The 19,203-nt window shown below is 37.5% G+C and overlaps 1 protein-coding gene across 1 annotated transcript in view; it reads left to right on the forward strand.

Annotated features, from left to right (window-relative positions):
• NLRP14 (NLR family pyrin domain containing 14) overlaps positions 1–18,502 on the forward strand; it is a 33,235-nt gene extending 14,733 nt beyond the window's left edge. The window contains 6 exon segments of the mRNA XM_036861308.1: positions 4,236–4,410; positions 4,833–5,003; positions 6,522–6,692; positions 8,705–8,875; positions 17,335–17,505; positions 18,367–18,502. Of these exon segments, the coding sequence (XP_036717203.1) occupies positions 4,236–4,410; positions 4,833–5,003; positions 6,522–6,692; positions 8,705–8,875; positions 17,335–17,505; positions 18,367–18,502 (995 nt within the window).
• Positions 18,503–19,203: the final 701 nt, after the last annotated feature.

The raw sequence follows: 19,203 nt of genomic DNA on the forward strand, positions 1-19,203 counted from the left end.
ATAAAGCAGAAACTAACACACCATTGTAAAGCAATTATACTCCATTAAAGATGTTTAAAAAAAATAAACAATAAATATTAACATAAGTAATGATTATTTGACCTATAAGGGAACTGTAAGAGATTTAGGAAATTCTTTAGTTTAGACTTATTGTTAAAGAAATGCAAAGCCTTATGTGATCTAAGAAAACGTGTGCATTTTTATTTCTCACTTTAGTAAAATCAGGGAGAAGTCCCATAGCCATTTTAGGTCTCAAATTTTAGACCACATTAATTTATCTAATGATTTACCTTGCTTTAGAACAGGCCCATGAAGCCTGTCTTACTAACGTAAAAGCTCTTTCTCTTGTGAGCACCATTCCTCTGGCACCTGTGGTGCATTCGGCCCATACGTGGGGAACACATAACTTCTGCAACCATACTGCTTTAGCAACAACTCCATTCTGCCATATCTTAATGTCTAGTTCATATCAGAAAAATAATCTCACACTCAACAACAAGAAATTCTTGGACAACCTGAAAATTAAGCAGCAGGCATTTTTAGAAAAGAAAAATATATTCAGACAGCTGTTCTGAATATAATAAGAACAATAAAATCAATCAATAAGAACAAAAAAAAAATAAAAATTATAATGTGCTTACTTTGAAGGGGCTTTGGAAATTTTCAGCCCAGGGCCTCATTTTAGTAGCAATATTAAGAGATTATAGGGCTGGTTCTCCAATAGGACCCAAAAGTAAGTTAATGTATCTCCTCTGTTTCACTGGTTCATATTTAGGGATAAGTATGGAGCCACAAGCTGGAGCTCAGCTCTCAGCTTCCCTTTTGATTGAGTCACTGGTGGTTGATGTTACATATTAATATAAACGAGACAGGACCTTCAAACTCTAGAAGAAGAATAATTATATATATATTTTTATTACCTTAATGCATGTGAGAGGAGAGTAGTGATGATCTTTTTTTCTGCTTTAACAAAATTCTTTCAATATTTGTAACATTTAAGAATTCCAAAATATCAATTTGAATATTGCAAGAGAGACACATTTTTATGTAAGACAATCAAAATTACAGACTTAAAAGCACTTAAGGGTTGTTTTCACAAGACATAGCAACAATTTCTAAGGTCCAGATATCTTGTAAGATTCCCTTGTTACGATAAAACAATAAAACACAGCAAAAATGTTCTTACAAAATATTTTCTGACTTGTAATACCATCTGCTTTTCTTTGCAGATGCAAGGGAAAGAGGGAACATTTTCTTTTTATGAGGCTGAGATTTCATTCATAAAGCATTAGGAGGTCCATAGCTGAAATTCTATTAATTGGCACGAAGAAAAGAAGAGAGTTTGAGAAACTCAAACTTATAATATGGAAAGAATAAGAGCAAAATAGATTATGAACAGAGGGACTCTGGGGCATGTACTGTTTATATCTCCAGTTAGAAGCATTTTTTAATGTTTTCAGTACCACTTCTATTTCTTGATTCACAAATGAGCTACGTTTTGTTTCATTTTTGTTTTGTGTCCAGGTATGTTGGAACATTTGCAAGTTCTAGTGCCTGTTTTTAATTGGTGATTATTAGTTATTACTCTTCAGGGTCCCACCCCCCCAAATATATCTTAATCAAATTCAAAAGTATTACAGCATTTAAAATACCCTTATGTAAGGCAATACATTTAGTATACCTTGATCATACAATTTCCAGTATGTTCATTTAATCTGGGATTACAAGGGCTAAATATTTTACCCTTTGAACTCTTTCAAAACTTTTCTGACTTTTTATCATGGCAACACATGAATACAATTATTTAGACTTAATTCTGTACACTTAATTTTTAATCAATGTATACTGCTAGTTTTTGGTTTTGTTTTCTTAAACTCACCTTTCCCACTGTATAAAATCTTAATTTTGATTCATTGCATGATTGGCTGGTACAATTTTAAACTAACATTTTTATGCAATGTGTGTGAATGATACATTTTATGACTTCCTTTATGTCCTTTGATTGCCTTCACAGATGAATGACGTGTATCTTGGTCTTAGGCCTCCACTCTGTTCTTCACACTTTGACTTTGTTACATTACTTTTTTCTAGTGTTCTAAAGAGAAGTCTAAGGATAACCTGACACTTCAACCCCTTAGCTCCCTCCCACCTTCTCACATTTTCTCACTAGTGTTCTCAGGATTTTTTAAAATTACTTTTACATTTTATTACTGTTGATCTGCGGGAAGCCTTTCTTTTTTCCCCTCAGAAATGATTTCTTTAAATTGGTTTTTTAAAATGACGTCAGGGCTCACTCTCTTGCACGTGCTGTCTCTGTCTCTCCTTTTTAAGAGCATCTAATAGTCATTGGTTGTAGCTCTGTTCCTATATAACTCTTACTTATTTTTTGTCCTCTGAATCTTTTTCCCCCTTCCTTCTTGGGGAGTTTCGCATATTTATTTATATTGATTTTGCTCTTTATTGCTTCAAATTCAGATTTCAGTTTTCTGTTGGTTTTTTTGTTTTGTTTTGTTTTGACTTTTTTTTTTTTTTTGGCTGCTCCATGAGGTATGTGGGATCGTAGTTCTCCAACCAGGGATCGAACCTGTGCCCCTTGCGGTGGAAGCATGGAGTCCTAACCAGTTGACCTCTAGGGAATTCCCCTGATCTCCACTTCTGATGTGGTATTCTTGTTTCACAGAGTCTGCATCTTCCTATACATTTAAAATGTAAAGGAAGCCTTTCTAAGCACTTTCTTCTGTTTCCTAGTTTTCTGGTTTTTATACATGTGCTTATTTTCTGTCCCTTAGTGTAATGTTTTCTTTCTGTTAAGCTTTAATATTTTATCCACAGGTCCCATAATACTGGAGTCTCTTTTCTGCCTAGAAGAGCTCTATCCAAACATAGTTTATAAGATTTCCCTTGTTTCCCTACTTGCCTCCTGGCTGCTGATATAATACCCTTTTGTATTAATCTGCTCAGGCTCCCATAACAGAATACCCAAAATAGCACAGACTTAAACAACATAAATTTATTTCTCACAGTTCTGGAAGCTGGAAGGTCAAGATCAGGGTGTTGGCAGGGTTGGTTTCTGGTGAGGCCTGTCTCCCTGGCTTGTAGATGGCTGCCTTCTCATTGTGCCCTCACATGGCCTTTTTGTGTGTGTGCTCACTCCTGGTGTCTCTTCCTCCCCTTATGAGGACATCAGTCCTATTGGATTAGGGGTCCACTCTTACAACCTCATTAACCTTAATTACCTCCTTAGAGGCCCTGTCTCTAAATACTGTCACATTGGGCTGGGGGTAGGGCTTCAACATACAAATCTGGGGAACAATTCAGTCCATAACAACTTTTCAAAGCAAGGTGAGGTTTTCAGCCTTGAGCCATGTTCTAGGTCATCCACTGAGGTCTAATTCTGGACTGAGGAGGGAGTTTCTCCTGTTCCTACCTCTCTATACCCTGATTTTGATGTAGAGAACCAATTCTCAAGGGACTCAAGTTGATAAGTCCTTGATTAATGGGAGTAAGTGGAACAATTCCAAGTTCCAGGAATGCTGCTGCCTGACTCTTCTTACAAATAGCTGATATTAGTCCCAGCCACAGTCAAAGCCCAAGTCATCCCTAAATATGGGTCTCTAAAAATAGGGGCTCTACTAATAAATAATAAATAATAAATAATACTTCTTATTTTCTTCTTCTGTTTCCCTTCCTCTTTTACTTTATTTTTAGAAACCATTTTATTTTATTTCTGATTTACTTCTTGTTTTCACTGTTAAGGACAGGGTTCCTCAGAAAACATAGGTTGGCTCCCATGAAGAAATGAGCCCTTGGCAGACAGTTTTGTGGTTGTCACAGCCTTTGCCTCTGATTTCCTGCCCGTCTATTCTGTTTCAGAAGTCAAAGAATGCAAGGATACAGCCATCCTCCAGTACACCTTCTTCCAAGTTGTAGTTAAAGGAAATTTCTCCCAGATTAAAAAAAGATTATAATTTAAAGATATTTTTAAATGCTTTCATACATATTTTGTGGGGGAACTGGGGAGGTGGGGATGGAAGAGACAAGCTTCCTACCCTCCCCTTCCTAACTCTCTATCAGAGCCCTGTGCTTTAGTTAAATCATTCTCATTCTATGTAGGAAAGCTGGATTTTCAGAACAAATCCCAAAGACTGGGAAACCACACCCTCTGGCTGGGTGAGTGGGGCTTATAATTATTCTCTGAGGAGTGGTCGTTTCTATTTTTCTGTATTGTTTTCCAGCTTGGAATCAATCCTGCGACCTAACTACTGTTTGTTGCCTAAATATCTCTAAGGCTTTCGTCAGAAGCCAAAGCCTGTTATCTCTGAATCTATCAACTAATAATCTCTTGGATGACGGAGTGAAGCTGTTGTGTGAGGCCTTAATGCATCCAAAGTGCAACCTAGAGAGATTATCGTGAGTCTTTCTGTACTATTTTCTCTAGATTCATTTTGTTCAGTCTTGTGTAGCTTAATTATGACCTGAATGGGGAAACTGCTTGGGTCCTGACATTAATTGGCTCATTCGTCAATCCTGCAAGACCTCCTTCTTTTCTTCTTCTACCTCCCTTCCTCTTTCACTTGACTTGTAGACATTTCTTTATGATTGACATCTTATTTTCATTCTTTTCTAGGCTTATCCTCTCTCCTCCTTTGTTTGGTTTCATCATACCCTGTCCATAGCTGCAATGGAATTCATGATTTAAGTAGGTTTGATGAGACTGCTTCTATAGTGGAGATGTAGGGGTTGTGAGTACCAGCTAACTTCCCTGTGAAGGAGAAGAGAAGGATGCACTTTGGGAATTGACTGATCCCTCCCCATCTGTCTTTCTCCTTCGGCTTAGAAAGCTGTGGGCTCTCGGTAGCTGGTTGTGAGGATCTCTCTTTGGCTCTCACCAGCAATAAAAGGCTGACACATTTATGCTTGGAGGACAATGTCTTGGGAGATAGTGGAGTAAAGCTTATGAGTGATGCCTTGAAACATCCACCGTGCACTCTACAGAGCCTTGTGTGAGTGTCTGCTAGTTTTCATCCTTCCAATATAATACATATTTTGAAATATATTGAAACTGGGAAAATATTATGGACATATTATATCCCTTGCTTTTTCCCTAGAATCTTTAATGATAATGAAGATGATGAGGATGATGATATTAATAATTGCCATTTATTTTGTCCTTACTTTGTGCTGGGCCCTGCGCAAAATTTGTTTAACCTGAACAGAAGTACCTATTGGTGTCAGATTGGCCACCTGAGTTCTAAGTGCCTCACTGAACAGGTGAGGAATGTGAGGCTTAGAAAGATTATGCAGCTTTCATAATGCTTACAAGAAAATGATGGATTTAGGACTAAAGTCCACCCATCCAACTCTATATTCTGGGCTCTGAACAGGTAAATATATATCTATACCATTAAACAAAAACCATTAAATGCATTATGTGGTATGGCTGGATCATGGTGTGATTATACTGTTCGTCGCTGTTAGGTTAACTTCCTAGACATGGAATTGATGAGTCAGAATTTTTTATTTTGTCAGATATGGTTAAACTGCCTCCAGATAGATTGTGTACATTCCCTCAGCAGTTTAGGGGCCTACATTTTTAATATCTTCACTTTGTATCTACAAGCTTCTTTATCAATATTAATTAGATAGTTGAAAATAACTTTTAAAATGATTTGATGTTGAACATCTTTTCGAATGTTTTTGGCCTCTAGTATTCAAGGAATTGCCTCTTCATAAGGCTCAGTTTTCTCCTGGATGTTTTCTGTTATATATGTTATGGTATTAATATCACATATACATTGTTACTATTATTTTTTATATATTGTAAATAACTTACCTAGCATGTTGCTGTATTTCTAACTTTCTTTATGGTCATTTTTAGGATATAGATGTTTACAACTTTTGTGTAGTCAAATTATGACTCCTCATGACTTCTAGGAGTTTTTTCATAATTGGAAATACCTTTTTTAAAAAAAAAACCCACTTATGTCATCTTTTGCATATTCTTTATGACTTAATTTTTAACATTTAAATTTTAAATTATTCCAAATTTATTTTGTTATAAGGCTTAAACTTACTTTCCCCTGTATATTAGATCTGTTGTCCCCAAATCATTTATGGCATAATGTATCTTTTCCCTTCTGATTGGAAATGCCACTTTTATTATGTACGAAAAGTCCTTAGTTAATTTTGATTACTCTCATTCTACTCCATTTGCCTGCTCCTGTGCTCCATAGAGCTACTTCTGCAGTAGGATACTATATTTACGTACAGTGTAAGGAAGTTAACATATTTATAGTAAGAAAAATTCTGAAGAACAAGAATCCAGTTTGTAGCCCAATTTGGCGCAAACCTAAGGATCCCAAGTGAGACAGCCAAAGAGGTAATGGGGGAAGAGGGCATTTCATCTGACATGGAGTGCTGTCAAGTAAATATGGGATTGTAACATGAAATCTCTTCAAAGATATAAATCTCTAGGCAGTAGAGCAGTGATTCCATCTTTCCTTACATTGTCCTTCCCACAGGCTGAGGCGTTGCCATTTTACTTCACTCAGCAGTGAATCTCTCTGAACCTCCCTCCTACGCAACAAGAGCCTGACGCATCTGGATCTGGGGTCAAACTGCCTACAAGATGATGGAGTAAAGTTCCTGTGTGATGTCTTTCGGCATCCAAGCTGCAATCTCCAAGACCTGGAGTAGGTGTTCTGTGACCATTTTGTGTAGCTTTATGTACTGTGAGGGCAGGGGAGATGCGGAAAGGAATATCCAACAATCCAGTCATTCTTAAATAGCAACCATTTTTATTCCTATTATGTTCTCCCTTGCTCTGGGAGTGGGTAGACATACATGTGCATGATATGTGTATATGTAATTGTGATTACTATGTAGACATGACTTTGAGGTTTCCTTTTCACATGATAGTACTTCAGAAACACATTTAAGTACTTACATACAATTATCTGATTATTTTAATGGCTACATGATGTTTAATATTTCATTAGGTAAATATTGTGGCTCGAGTGAAGCAAGATAGAAGTGTCGCTTAGAAATCTCACTTTCCCACTAGGGCCTCCCATGGGACTAGTAGCCTGGGTGAGTCATTAAGGGTCTAAGCCCAACATTGTTTTTCTAGAACGATAAACTGATGATCAGTGGTATACCCAGAAGTGTTTGGCCTGACTGGACTGACTCATGATAACCAAATTTTCAAATGAGTTTAATAGTTGATTGTCACATCTGTAAACACTAAGGTGATTGAACTCTTGGATCCAATAAGCACCTGTACTTCCTCTGGGAAAATGTATGTGATATGGGTTACAATGTGATTCTCTGGTTTCCTTGATTATTATTCAACTAGAAGACATTTTACTTAATGGAGTTTATCATTAAATCCAGTGCCTTGGGACTTCCCTGGTAGTCCAGTGGCTAGGGCTCCACGCTCCCAGTGCAGGGGGCCCGGGTTCAATCCCTGGTCAGGGAACTAGATCCCACATGCATGCTGCAACTAAGAGTTTGCATGTCGCCGCTAAAGATCCCACATGCTGCAACTAAAGATCCTGCATGCTGCAATAAAGATGGGAGATTCCGCATGCCGCAGCTGAGACCCGGAGCAGCCAAATAAATACATACATAAATAAATAAATAAATAAATAAAAGATCATGCTGTGTATTTTAAAAAATAGATTAAAAAAAATAAATCCAGTGCCTTCATTTCAGCTACAGAGATATAATTTCTAAGTGACCTATGCACACAAGATGTTTGCTTAGCCTGCTTTTTCTCCTTAGCATTGCTGTAAACACATAGACAAATTTGTGCTTCCTTAGCTACTTTCATAGCCTCTGCAGGATGCCAATTCTCTCAACCAATATTTACAACAAATATGAGCTAGATGCTGAGGGGGCTAAAGGTTATCTCTGAGGTTATGCTCTTGTCCTAAGGTAACTCACAAAGTGCAGATGGCAGGGAAATAAATATAAAGCCAACTATATATAGATTCCATATGTTGTTAAAAGGATATGGCAAAAGTCCCAAGGAGCAAGGAATGGGACAGAAGAAACTGAGTTACTTTAGTCTTGAAAGATAAAGAGGATTTTGTTATGTGCAGATATTCTAAGGAGAAGGAAAGAAGAGAGAAGAAAGGGGGAATGCAGATAGATGTGATATATTTGGGGGAAAAATGGATGTGTATGGTTGGAAAATAGGGTGGGAACAAAGTATGGAAAGAGAACACAAGGCCAGATTGTGAATGCTCTTGAATGCCCTACAAAGGACTTGAAGGAAATACCTTTTTGTATGTAGCTTCTTTCTTCTTCAGAAATATGACTTTTAGATTCCTGGACAGCATTTTTATTTCAAAAATATATTAGCAACTGAAGGCATAGAGATCTGTGAGTTCCTTGGGAAAGTTATATCCATTTTTTTTTTTTTTGGTATTGGTAGAAATAAGTGTTTATACCCTTGATTTGGGAAGCTTACTAGAAAACAACCTATTTGTGAGAGAAGGCAGTTTTACCTGCTGGCTTTTTTCCTGCTCATTAAGAAATCTCATCTGTTTTTACTAGTAATGTTAGACCTTCCTATGTGCACGCTAGGTTATAGATAGAAAAGGCTCAGAAAAAAGGCTCAAATACCTGGGCGTTTCTCCTAGGAATAAACTAATAAAGCCTCACAACTGAAGATCTCACTTCTCTTTTTTATTTCTCACAGATTGATGGGCTGTGTTCTCATTAATGCATGTTGTCTCGATCTGGCTTCTGCTATTTTAAACAACCCAAACCTGCAGAGCCTGGACCTTGGGAACAATGACTTGCAGGATGATGGAGTAAGAATTCTGTTTGAGGCTTTGAGACATCCAAACTGCAATATTCAGAGGCTTGGGTGAGTTCAGTTTTCCATGAGGAAAATGATACCTATTTGGTGGCTTATACAGCTAGAAGAAATTTAGTATATGGAGAGATGATGAAAAATAAATGGGGCTAGAAGGTAAGTTATTCTCAGAAATGAGAATCTGAATTTCATATATACAGATCAGTATATTACATGTTATTAGTATAGAAGCCATATTTCACATTTCTTTATGTCCCCCTTAGTACTTTGGACAGGGTATGTATTAAGTAAATGGCACTTAATTTAGGTCTTCTGTGTTCTGTCATCCTTAGATATTCCATCTGTCCTTGAATTAATTTTTCTTATTAAATCAAAGGTTTTACTAATCATTTTCTATCTGGAAAAATGCTGTCTATGGTCTCAAGGAACTTGCAATCTAATAAAATCTCGTCCTATGTTCTGAGTACTTTTTATGTTCAATAATGTATTGTTTAGATTTTTATTTTCTTTTTAAATCTTGAACTGATTGATATTGGCTAGTACATTTTTACTTATACAGCATGAATTATTGACCTCTGGGTCAAGAATTTTGCTCTACATGTGGGAAGCCTAGACACTATGATACGTCTTCCTGGCTCTTCCAAGAAAGTACTGCTTTTCTGTGTTTCTATTGTCAATTTATATATGTATTTTTCACAATTATGATATAACTTTGGGGTCTGAATTTTAATTTTATTCTGCTTGTAACCTAATAAGTTAGCCTATTACTGTTTAATGGATGCTGGCAGGAGATGTAGAATCCTATCAGAGACAGAGGACTTCATTACTCAGAGTATAGCCCCGTAAGCATTGGGCATGTTTGTGTCAGTTTCCGGAGTGCCCCAGGTCCCACAGGGTCGATGTGGAAGACTTGGATGGATGCCTCCACGTGCAGTGGGTTGCATTCCAGGAGAGGAACATTGATTTTGGGGAACTCACCATTTTATAGCAAGCAGTGAGCAAGCCTGCCCTTTGTCCTGGAGGGAGATGTTTCTTCATCCCACAAGGTTGCTCACTGCACACACATCCTAGGAAACAGCCAGGTAAAATATTGTCAGGGCCTTGCATTTTTGTCAGTACAACATGTGGGAGAGTGAAATACCCGTGGAAGAATGTCTCCCCAAAATATCCAACGCTTTTCCGACACAGTACAGTCTTCGCTTCTGGTGAATTTTCACGTGGATAAGCCACTCCACTGGCCACTCTGATTAGTCTGACCAACAGAAGCTGGGACTAAATTTGGTCAGTTTGTCTCATGTGCCATTTAATTAAGGCCACTATCAACAGGACTCCAAGCACAGGATGAGGCCAGATTGCAGTATTGATTTAAATCATGCCCCAGGGTCCTGGGCTCAGCAGCTGAGTAACAACAGGAGGAACAATGGGTCTGGTTTTCCATTACAACTCATGAAAGGGAATTTAGAATGACCTGCTGCTCTTGGTGTCATTGGCAGTAAATAAAGGAGGCAAAAGATGGGCCAAAAGCAACCCCTTGCCCGTTAAAGAGCCATTCAGTGGTCTACACTTCCCCACATGCAAACACATAACCTGAAGGTGCACAGGTCGCTCCAGTGTGGGGTTTGTTGTTATATTTGATTTGGGTCACCGTTACCTTGATTTGGTTATATCAGGTGGGCAGTGCCACTGAGTAGTTATAACTGCTTTGTTTGCAATATGTGATACAACCCACAGCTGTTCCCAGCATCAAGAGAATTTTATGAATTTGTATCAGTCAGACTGAAACAAAGTCATACTGTGTCTATATACATGAGAGGGGTCCACATTTGGGGTCTGCCATTGATGGCCTCAAGCACAACAGAATAGCTCAGGGCCTGCCATGTCTATGTGAGATTTTCCGTTCTCACAGCATGTGGACAGCATGACAACTGGGCAGTGGGTCAGGTTGCCAGCCGCAGCTGCTGCTTGACTCAAGCAGACCACATAATTATTTTGCCAGGCAGTAGTGTTGGATCTAGGGTGAAAAAGAGAGCCTTCGTTGTTCTCCCCACTCCCTGAACCTCCCAGGTTCTAAGGTGTTCCTTCCCCACGTATTAGTGTTGCTAGTCTTCCCCCCAGCCATGAAGTCAGTGTGTCCCATCCCAGTGTCTATAACTTCACTTTTTCTCTAATCATCTGCCACTGGCCCCCAGGCCTTCAGTCCAGAGGAATCAGGTGGGAAAGGGACAAAAGCAATTTTACAACATTTATAGAAACCCATTACATCCCACATCTTGGCTTGTAGGGGGAGTTGTCCAGCATTGTACTCAATCAAATGATCACTATCCTCATGACCTAGGGCCTTGTCAATCCAAAAGAGAATCCAGGTATCTGATCTGACAGAAGTCTGAATCCCAAAGGCCCTTTTTGGCTGGCCTGCCACCTGGAGGGTGTACCAATCAGGGTGGCCTGGAGTTGCTGTGAGGGAAAGAAAAGCATCATGCCGAGGAATGGTCAGGATACAATCCTGAAACTTCAAAACAGTTTTTTATAGAACCTTCTCTCCCTTTCATCCTAATCATTACCCAGGAGGTGGCCAAAAAGAGATGAGCCATTTCAGGGGATAGCCACATTTCTTGACCAAACTGCCCCACTAAGGAATGTAGACCAGGAGTTGGTGAGGGAGGTACAGTCAGTAATCTTTTTGATTTAATTTTGAGGGGCCGGTCCAGAGATTTTTTGCATATCTGAAACTGTCTTAGTTTTCTGTGAACTTGAGTCGCAGCTTGGTTGTGTTCATTGTATTTTGGTTATGCTCTCAGAGTTCTGCAGAGTCCGTTCCCTGCTAGCATTGACTCTAGTTGTAGAAAAGTCTGAAACCAGCTGATTCTTCCCCTTCAATATCCTTACTGGTTAAAAAGAAATTTTTTTTTTTTTGGCCTGTATGTCCTTAGAATTTCTTCTTTGGCCCAATAATTTGTCTTGTGTTGAATTTTCTTTATCAATATTTTTTCTCATATGCCATTTAAGTCTGAAGAGTGTGCTCTTTTTTTGGTAGGGTTTCCTATCTTTAGATTCTGCTTATCTATTTGTCTAATTTTTTTTCAACATGCTTATGTTGGATCTCTTTTGTCTGTATTCCTTATCCGTAATTTTCTTTAATCTTTTAAAACTCATTCTTCTTTTGCTGGATTTTTCTAACTCATCCTACATATTCCTAAGTGTATTTTTAGCAGTTGTGACTTCTTTTTTCTTCTTTTAATATGACCTTCATTCTATAATTTTTATTTTTCTCTTCTGTTACTTTTAAGCTCTGCCAAATTATATTTTAAACATTTTCTTTATAAAATATAAAATACAGAAAAATAAATAAAACTAATATTTTAAAAAAGCAAACGTGTATATAATCACACTCAGATTAGGAAATTGAATTTTCCCAGTAAACTAAATTCCCCTCAATCATCCCTCCCAAATCACAGCTTCTCTCCTCTTCAAGCAGTAAACATCATCTTGACTTTTACAGCAGTAATTTATGTGTTTTCCTTTACAGTGAACCATAATATATGTAATCATAAACAATATACTTGAAGTTTGCTTGATTTTGAACTTTATATACAGGGAATCATACTTTATGTATTCTTTTGTGTTATGATTTTCTTTTTGCTTAATGTTATGATTGTAAGAGTCACCTGGTTGTTTCATGTGGCTGTTTTTATTCATTTTTATTGCTGTAAAAGAGTCCAGTGAATGACCATATGATAAACTGTTGCTATCCTGAAACAAATAGACTGCCAGATATTTCTCTGGCAAAAATAGGTTTATTTGGGATCAGCAGAGAATTGTAATTTGGGGACTGTAAACATGATGAGCCATGTGCAAGTCTCCACGTGGCAAGGAAAGCAGAATGCGTTTATAGAGAGGAAAAGGAGGCTGGAAGGGCTACAGTAAACTAAGAGTCCATGGCTTTTCTCTGGCTAAGTCCTTGCCAGCAAAGTCCTTCTTCCAGTTGAGCTCTGCTATCTTTGCAGGGTGTGAGAGCTCCCTCTTCTGGTCTCCCAACTCTATTTAATTGAGGTTTCTGTTTATTAGTTCTCCTCTACTATAGAACCATTCTATTGTTGGTGGACTTTTGGGTTGTTTTCATTTTTTTTCTTTAATGATTAGTGCTGCTATGAGTATTTTAATACATGAATTGTGAGACGTGTACACATTTATCTAGGGTAAATAATTGAGTGGAATTGTTATATCATGGGGAAAATCCTCAAGGATTGTACCAATTTATTCTACCACTGGCAGTGTGTAAGAGTTCCTGTTGCACTCTATTCTTGTCAACTTTGTCAGACTCAATTTTTAAAATTTTAGCCAGTCAGGTGTGGTTTTAGCATATGGTTGTGTAGGACTGAATTTATTTCTTCCTTGAACTTTGTAGAAATTTCTGGTGAAGCCGTATGATCTGGAGTTCCCTTTTTGTGGAGAGTTTTTTGACTTCTCACTCAATTTTTAAATAATTATATATTTATGTAGGTTTTCTCTTACTGAGTAATTTTTGGTAAGTGATATTATTCCTGTGATTTTATCCATTTCAGCTGAATTTTAAAACTTACTGGCAAGTGTCTAGTATTATTATATTATTATCTGCTTAATTTCTAAATCATCTCTAGTGTTTAGATAGCTAGTCATGTTTCATTAATTATTATTTTATTTCTTCTACTTTTGTTGTTTATTTTACCATTATTTTTCTAAATTCTTGAGTTGGATGCTTAGCTCATAAATATTTCCTTCTTTTCCAACAGGCTTCAGGTTATGATTTCACTTCAAATCACTGCATTAACTTCACCAGACAAGTTTTGATATTATCTGTAGTGTTTTCTTATTTTGAGTCTAAAATATTTAACTTCCCTTATGATTTTTTCTTCAACCCATGGATTATTCTAAAGTTTACTCCTTAATTTTCAAACATAAGAGGGGTTTCTTATTATCTTTTTATATTTAATCTGTAGCACTGTAGTTTGAGAACATACTATGCATGATTTCAATTTTTAAAAATTTGTTGACATTTGTTTCATGGCCCATATATAGTCAGTTTTTATATGTGTTCCAAAGTGTGCTTAAAAAGAATATGAAGAGTTGTGGGTTGCAGTATTTTGTATCAGTTAAGATTGTTAATTCTGTTGTTGAAATCATCTGGTATTTTTAGTGATTTTTTTTTCCAGATAATTCGATTATTGTGAAAAATATGTTAAAATCTCTGTTATAATTACAGATTTCTGTATTTCACTTTGTAGTTCTGTTAGTTTTTATTTCCTATATTTTGAGACTTTTATTAGCGACTGCAAATTTAGAATGATTATGTTTCCTGATGAATTCTTTTTTTTTTAAAATAAATTTATTTATTTATTTATTATTTTTGGCTGTGTTGGGCCTTCGTTTCTGTGCGAGGGCTTTCTGTAGTTGTGGCGAGCGCGGGCCACTCTTCATCGCGGTGCGCGGGCCTCTCACTATCGTGGCCTCTCTTGTTGCGGAGCACAGGCTCCAGACGCACAGGCTCAGTAGTTGTGGCTCACGGGCCCAGTTGCTCCGCAGCATGTGGGATCTTCCCAGACCAGGGCTCGAACCCGTGTCCCCTGCATTGCCAGGCGGATTCTCAACCACTGCACCACCAGGGAAGCCCCCTGATGAATTCTTGATAACCTTTTATGTCTTATAATGCTTTTAACCCTAAGGTTTATTTTGTGTGATATTTATGTACCTTGTGTCATAATTAGTGATATTGTTGCTCCACCACATTAATGTTTATTCCATGTGGGCAGTAACTGAAAAATATGTTTATATACTCAGCACTTATATAGGCACTCAAATGTTGAATGGCTAGATAAACAGAAGGTGAAAATTAAAATTAGTTGGTAGTGGGGATCATCAGGTCCAAAAGGTTGAGTTTAACATACTTCATCAGTTCATGGTATTATGTATATATTTTTTAAATTTTTTTTTTATTGAAATATAGTTGATTTGCAGTGTTGTATTAATTTCTGCAGTACAGCAAAGTGACTCAGTTATACACATATATGCATTCCTTTTTGTGTTCTTTTCCATTATGATTTATCCCAGGATACTGAATATAGTTCCCTGTGCTATACAGTACGATGTTGTTGTTTATCCGTTCTATATGTAACAGTTTGCATATACTAACCCAGAACTCCCAGTCCATCCCTCTCCTACCCTCCCTCCCCCTTGGCAACCACAAGTCTGTTCTCTGTGTCTGTGAGTCTGTTTCTATTTTGTAGATAGGTTAATTCGTGCCATATTTTAGATTCTGCATATAAGTGATATCATATTTCTGACTTACTTCACTTAGTATGACAATCTCTAGGTCCATCTGTGTTGCTTCAAATGGCTTTATTTCATTCTCTTTTATGGCTGAGTAGTATTCCATTGTGTATATATACCACATCTTCTTTATCCATTCATCTATCGATGGACATTTAGATTGCTTCCATGTCTTGGCTATTGTAAATAGTGCTGCTGTGAAAATAGGGGTGCATGTATCTTTTTGAATTATAGTTTTGTCTGGATATATGCCCAGGCATGGGATTGCTGGATCATATGGTAATTCTATTTTTAGTTTTCTGAGGACCCTCTCTACTGTTTTCCATAGTAGCTCACCAATTTACACTCCTAAACCAACAGCGTAGGAGGCTTCCCTTTTCTCCACACTCTCTTCAGCATTTGTTATTTGTAGAGTTTCTAATGATGGCCATTCTGACTAGTATGAGGTGGAACCTCACTGTAGTTTTGATTTGCATTTCTCTAATAATTAGCCATGATGAGCATCTTTTCATGTGCCTGTTGGCCATCTATATGTCTTCTTTGGACAGATGTCTATTTAGGTCTTCTGCCCATTTTTCGATTGGGTTGTTTATTTTTTTGTTGTTGAGTTGTATGAGCTGTTTGTATATTTTGGAAATTAAGCCCTTGTTGGTTACATCATTTGGAAATATTTTCTCCCATTCCATAGGTTGTCTTTTCATTTTTTTATGGTTTCCTTTGCTGTGCAAGAGCTTGTAAGTTTGATTAGATCCCATTTGTTTATTTTTGTTTTTATTTCTATTGCCTTGGGAGATTGACCTAAGAAAACATTGGTACGATTTACGTCAGAGAATGTTTTGCCTATGATCTCTTCTAGGAGTTTTATGGTGTCTTTTATATATTTAAGTCTTTAAGCTATTTTGAGTCTATCTTTGTGCATGGTGTGAGGATATGTTCTAACTTCATTGATTTACATACAGCTGTCCAACTTTCCCAGCATCACTTGCTGAAAAGACCATCTTTTTCTCATTTTATATTCTTGCCCCCTTTGTTGAAGATTAATTGACTGTAGGTGTGTGGGTTTATTTCTGGACTCTCTATTCTGTTCTGTGGATCCAGTTCATGGTATTATATTGTTTTTGGTTTATGCAAGGGCCTTCTACCAACTATTGGTTGGTTGAGTAGTTGGTTAATTTATATCCATTAACCATGTCCCCTTCTCACCTATAGGCAACTTACCTAATGTGTTTGAAATATGCCATAGAACTATATGTACCTTATAAAAGATGCAATGTTATTTTTAGATGTATGAATTTTTTGCATAAATGGCATGGTGCCATTTATATACCTTACCTTTTTTTCCCTTAATTTCTTTAAAATACACAGGACATTTTAAAAAATATATTAAAAATATTTCTTTTTCATATTATTTTTCATTGTGGTTTATCACAGGATATTGAATATAGTTCCCTGTGCTATACAGTAGGACCTTGTTGTTTATCCATTCTATATATAATAGTTTGCACCTGCTAGTCCCAAACTCCCAATCCAACCGTCCCCCACCTCCCCTCCCCCTTGGCAACCAAAGACTGTTCTCCATGTCTGTGAGTCTGTTTCTGTTTTGTAGATAAGTTCATTTGTGTCATATTTTAGATTCCACATATAAGTGATATCATATGGTATTTGTCTTTCTCTTTCTGGCTTACTTCACTTAGTATGATAATCTCTAAGTCCAACCATGTTGCTGCAAATGGCATTATTTCATTCTTTTTTATGGCTGAATAATATTCCATTGTATATATGTACCACATCTTCTTTATCCATTCCTCTGTCGATGGACATTTAGGTTGTTTCCATGTCTTAGTTATTGTATATCTTGCCTTTTAACACACAATACCATATTTCTAAAATCTACTTATGTTGCTACATTTTTAATCCTATCCAAGGATTCAGTTGCTTCATAGTTTTCCTTAGTGTGCTTCCACATCTTATTTATTCCCTGGACCATAATTATGAATTTATAATTCATGATATAGGAAGGGATATGTTCAACCCATAAATATCTAGAAATAATGAATATCATACTTATATTCCTTGACTTTACCCTATTTGTGCTCATTTTTTAAGCTTCTTGAGTTATCCCACGCTCCCAGCTCACAGATCTCTTGTGTGCATGCTCTCTGTCATGGGATAATGTTCACTTTATCTTTAGTCTCTCTTCCCTGCAGGTTGGAACACTGTGGTTTGACCTCTCTCTGTTGTCAGGATCTCTCCTCTACTCTTAGCAGCGACCAAAAACTGATAAAAATAAGCCTGACCCTGAATAACTTAGAGTGTGAAGGAATTATGAAGTTATGTGAAGTCTTGAGGTCTCCTGAATGTAAACTACAGGTTCTAGGGTAAGTCTTCATTGGCTTCTCAGCAGAAAAGTTTCCTGGAATGAGGCATTTGGGGAGCCGCTTGTTAATGGCAAGACTCAGCATCAACCTGATTGTGGATCCTTGGGTGTTTTCCAGGCCTTTATTTGTTTTTCTCCCATAGAACACTGAATTTCAAGAGATGTACTGTAGCATAGTAAAGAGCCGAGAACTCTAGAGCCAGATTATGAGAGTTTGAACTCTGGCCCTGCCACTTACTAGATATTTGAACTTGCACTAGTCTCCAGTCTCTCTGTGTTTTGGTTTCCATATCTGTAAAATGGGTGGAATGATAATATATACCCATAGCATTATTGTGAGAATGGATCACCTGAGTCCATATAGGCAGTATTTAGAACAGTGGCTAGCATATAATAAACAATTAAAAAAAAAGGGGGCATGGTGAAGAAATTCCCTGGTGGTCCAGTGGTTAGGACTCTGTGCTTCTACTGCAGGGGACCCGGGTTCGATCCCGCAAGCCACGCAGCACGGCCAAAAAAAAAACCCCCCAAAACAAAAACAAAAACAGCAAACATATGTGTTGGCTGTTTTCATAATCATGATGAGTAGAAGTACTTTGCTTGAATAGGAAAAGGCTCTTGGCAGATCCTTTAAAATGTAATCTATTTTCTCTTTCTCTTTTATACTCCATTTTCCTTCAACTGCTGTATTTCCCTCCGTGTATCCCTGTGTCCTTTCCCACTACCCAGCCATGTTAATATTCTCTCTCTACTGACAGGTTTTATTTCCCCCCTGAAAATAATTCTCCAGAGAAAGTAAAGGGCTGTGGGAAAATTGAGAGGCGTTTTTGTGGCAAGAAGAGGTGTTCCCTTGTCTTCTCAGGTTGTGCAAAGAGGCATTTGATGAGGAAGCCCAGAAGCTGCTGGAAGCTGTGGGGAGTAGCAATCCATGCCTAGTCATTAAGCAGGACTGTAATGATCATGAGGAAGAAGATGGTTCCTGGTGGCAGTGTTTCTGATTTGAAGAACCTGATGTTCCTTAACAAAGTAAAATAAAGACCTCGGAGTGACAAGGCCCAGGGCTCTTAGCTTTAGATACTCCATGCCCAGACATACTGCATGTGATGTCTGTCAGATATAGTTTAGTCACTTACCTGTAAAATGTCTGTTCTACTTCACACAGGAGCTAAGAGGCTAAAATAAAATGGAAAACACGAAGCTCTGTGAAAGGTGTAACATGTTAAATGAATGCAGAGTTTAAGAATTCCGATGTGAGAAGCTTAGAAATGAGACTAGAGAATGGGACCAGGGAAGATTATGCTAAAGCACCTTGTTTTCCTTTCTCTCCGTTCCTGCCGCCATGGCTCTCTTCACAGCCTCGCCATCTGAGGCATGTATTACTGAATGCTTCTCCGTGTGTGTTCTTGGGACCATTCGGGTCAAAATCACTTGGGCGTTTTCTTAAAATGCAGATTTCTGAGCCCCATACCAGACTTACTGATTCAGAACATCTGGGTGAGGTCCTAGAAACTGGCATTTTTAATAATTTCCCAGGCAATTCTTCGGTACATTAATATTTAAGAATCAGTAGAAATGGGAGTCCACTTCTGCAGTGAACATTTTCTGTAGCCTATTGTGAAGATAAAAGGCAATATAAAGATTATTGGGGTTAGAGCTAAAACCAGATTCCTCCCTTTGGCAGAAACTCGGCACAATAAAA

Source organism: Balaenoptera musculus, chromosome 8, assembly GCF_009873245.2.
Source record: "Balaenoptera musculus isolate JJ_BM4_2016_0621 chromosome 8, mBalMus1.pri.v3, whole genome shotgun sequence".
Lineage (NCBI taxonomy): Eukaryota > Metazoa > Chordata > Mammalia > Artiodactyla > Balaenopteridae > Balaenoptera > Balaenoptera musculus.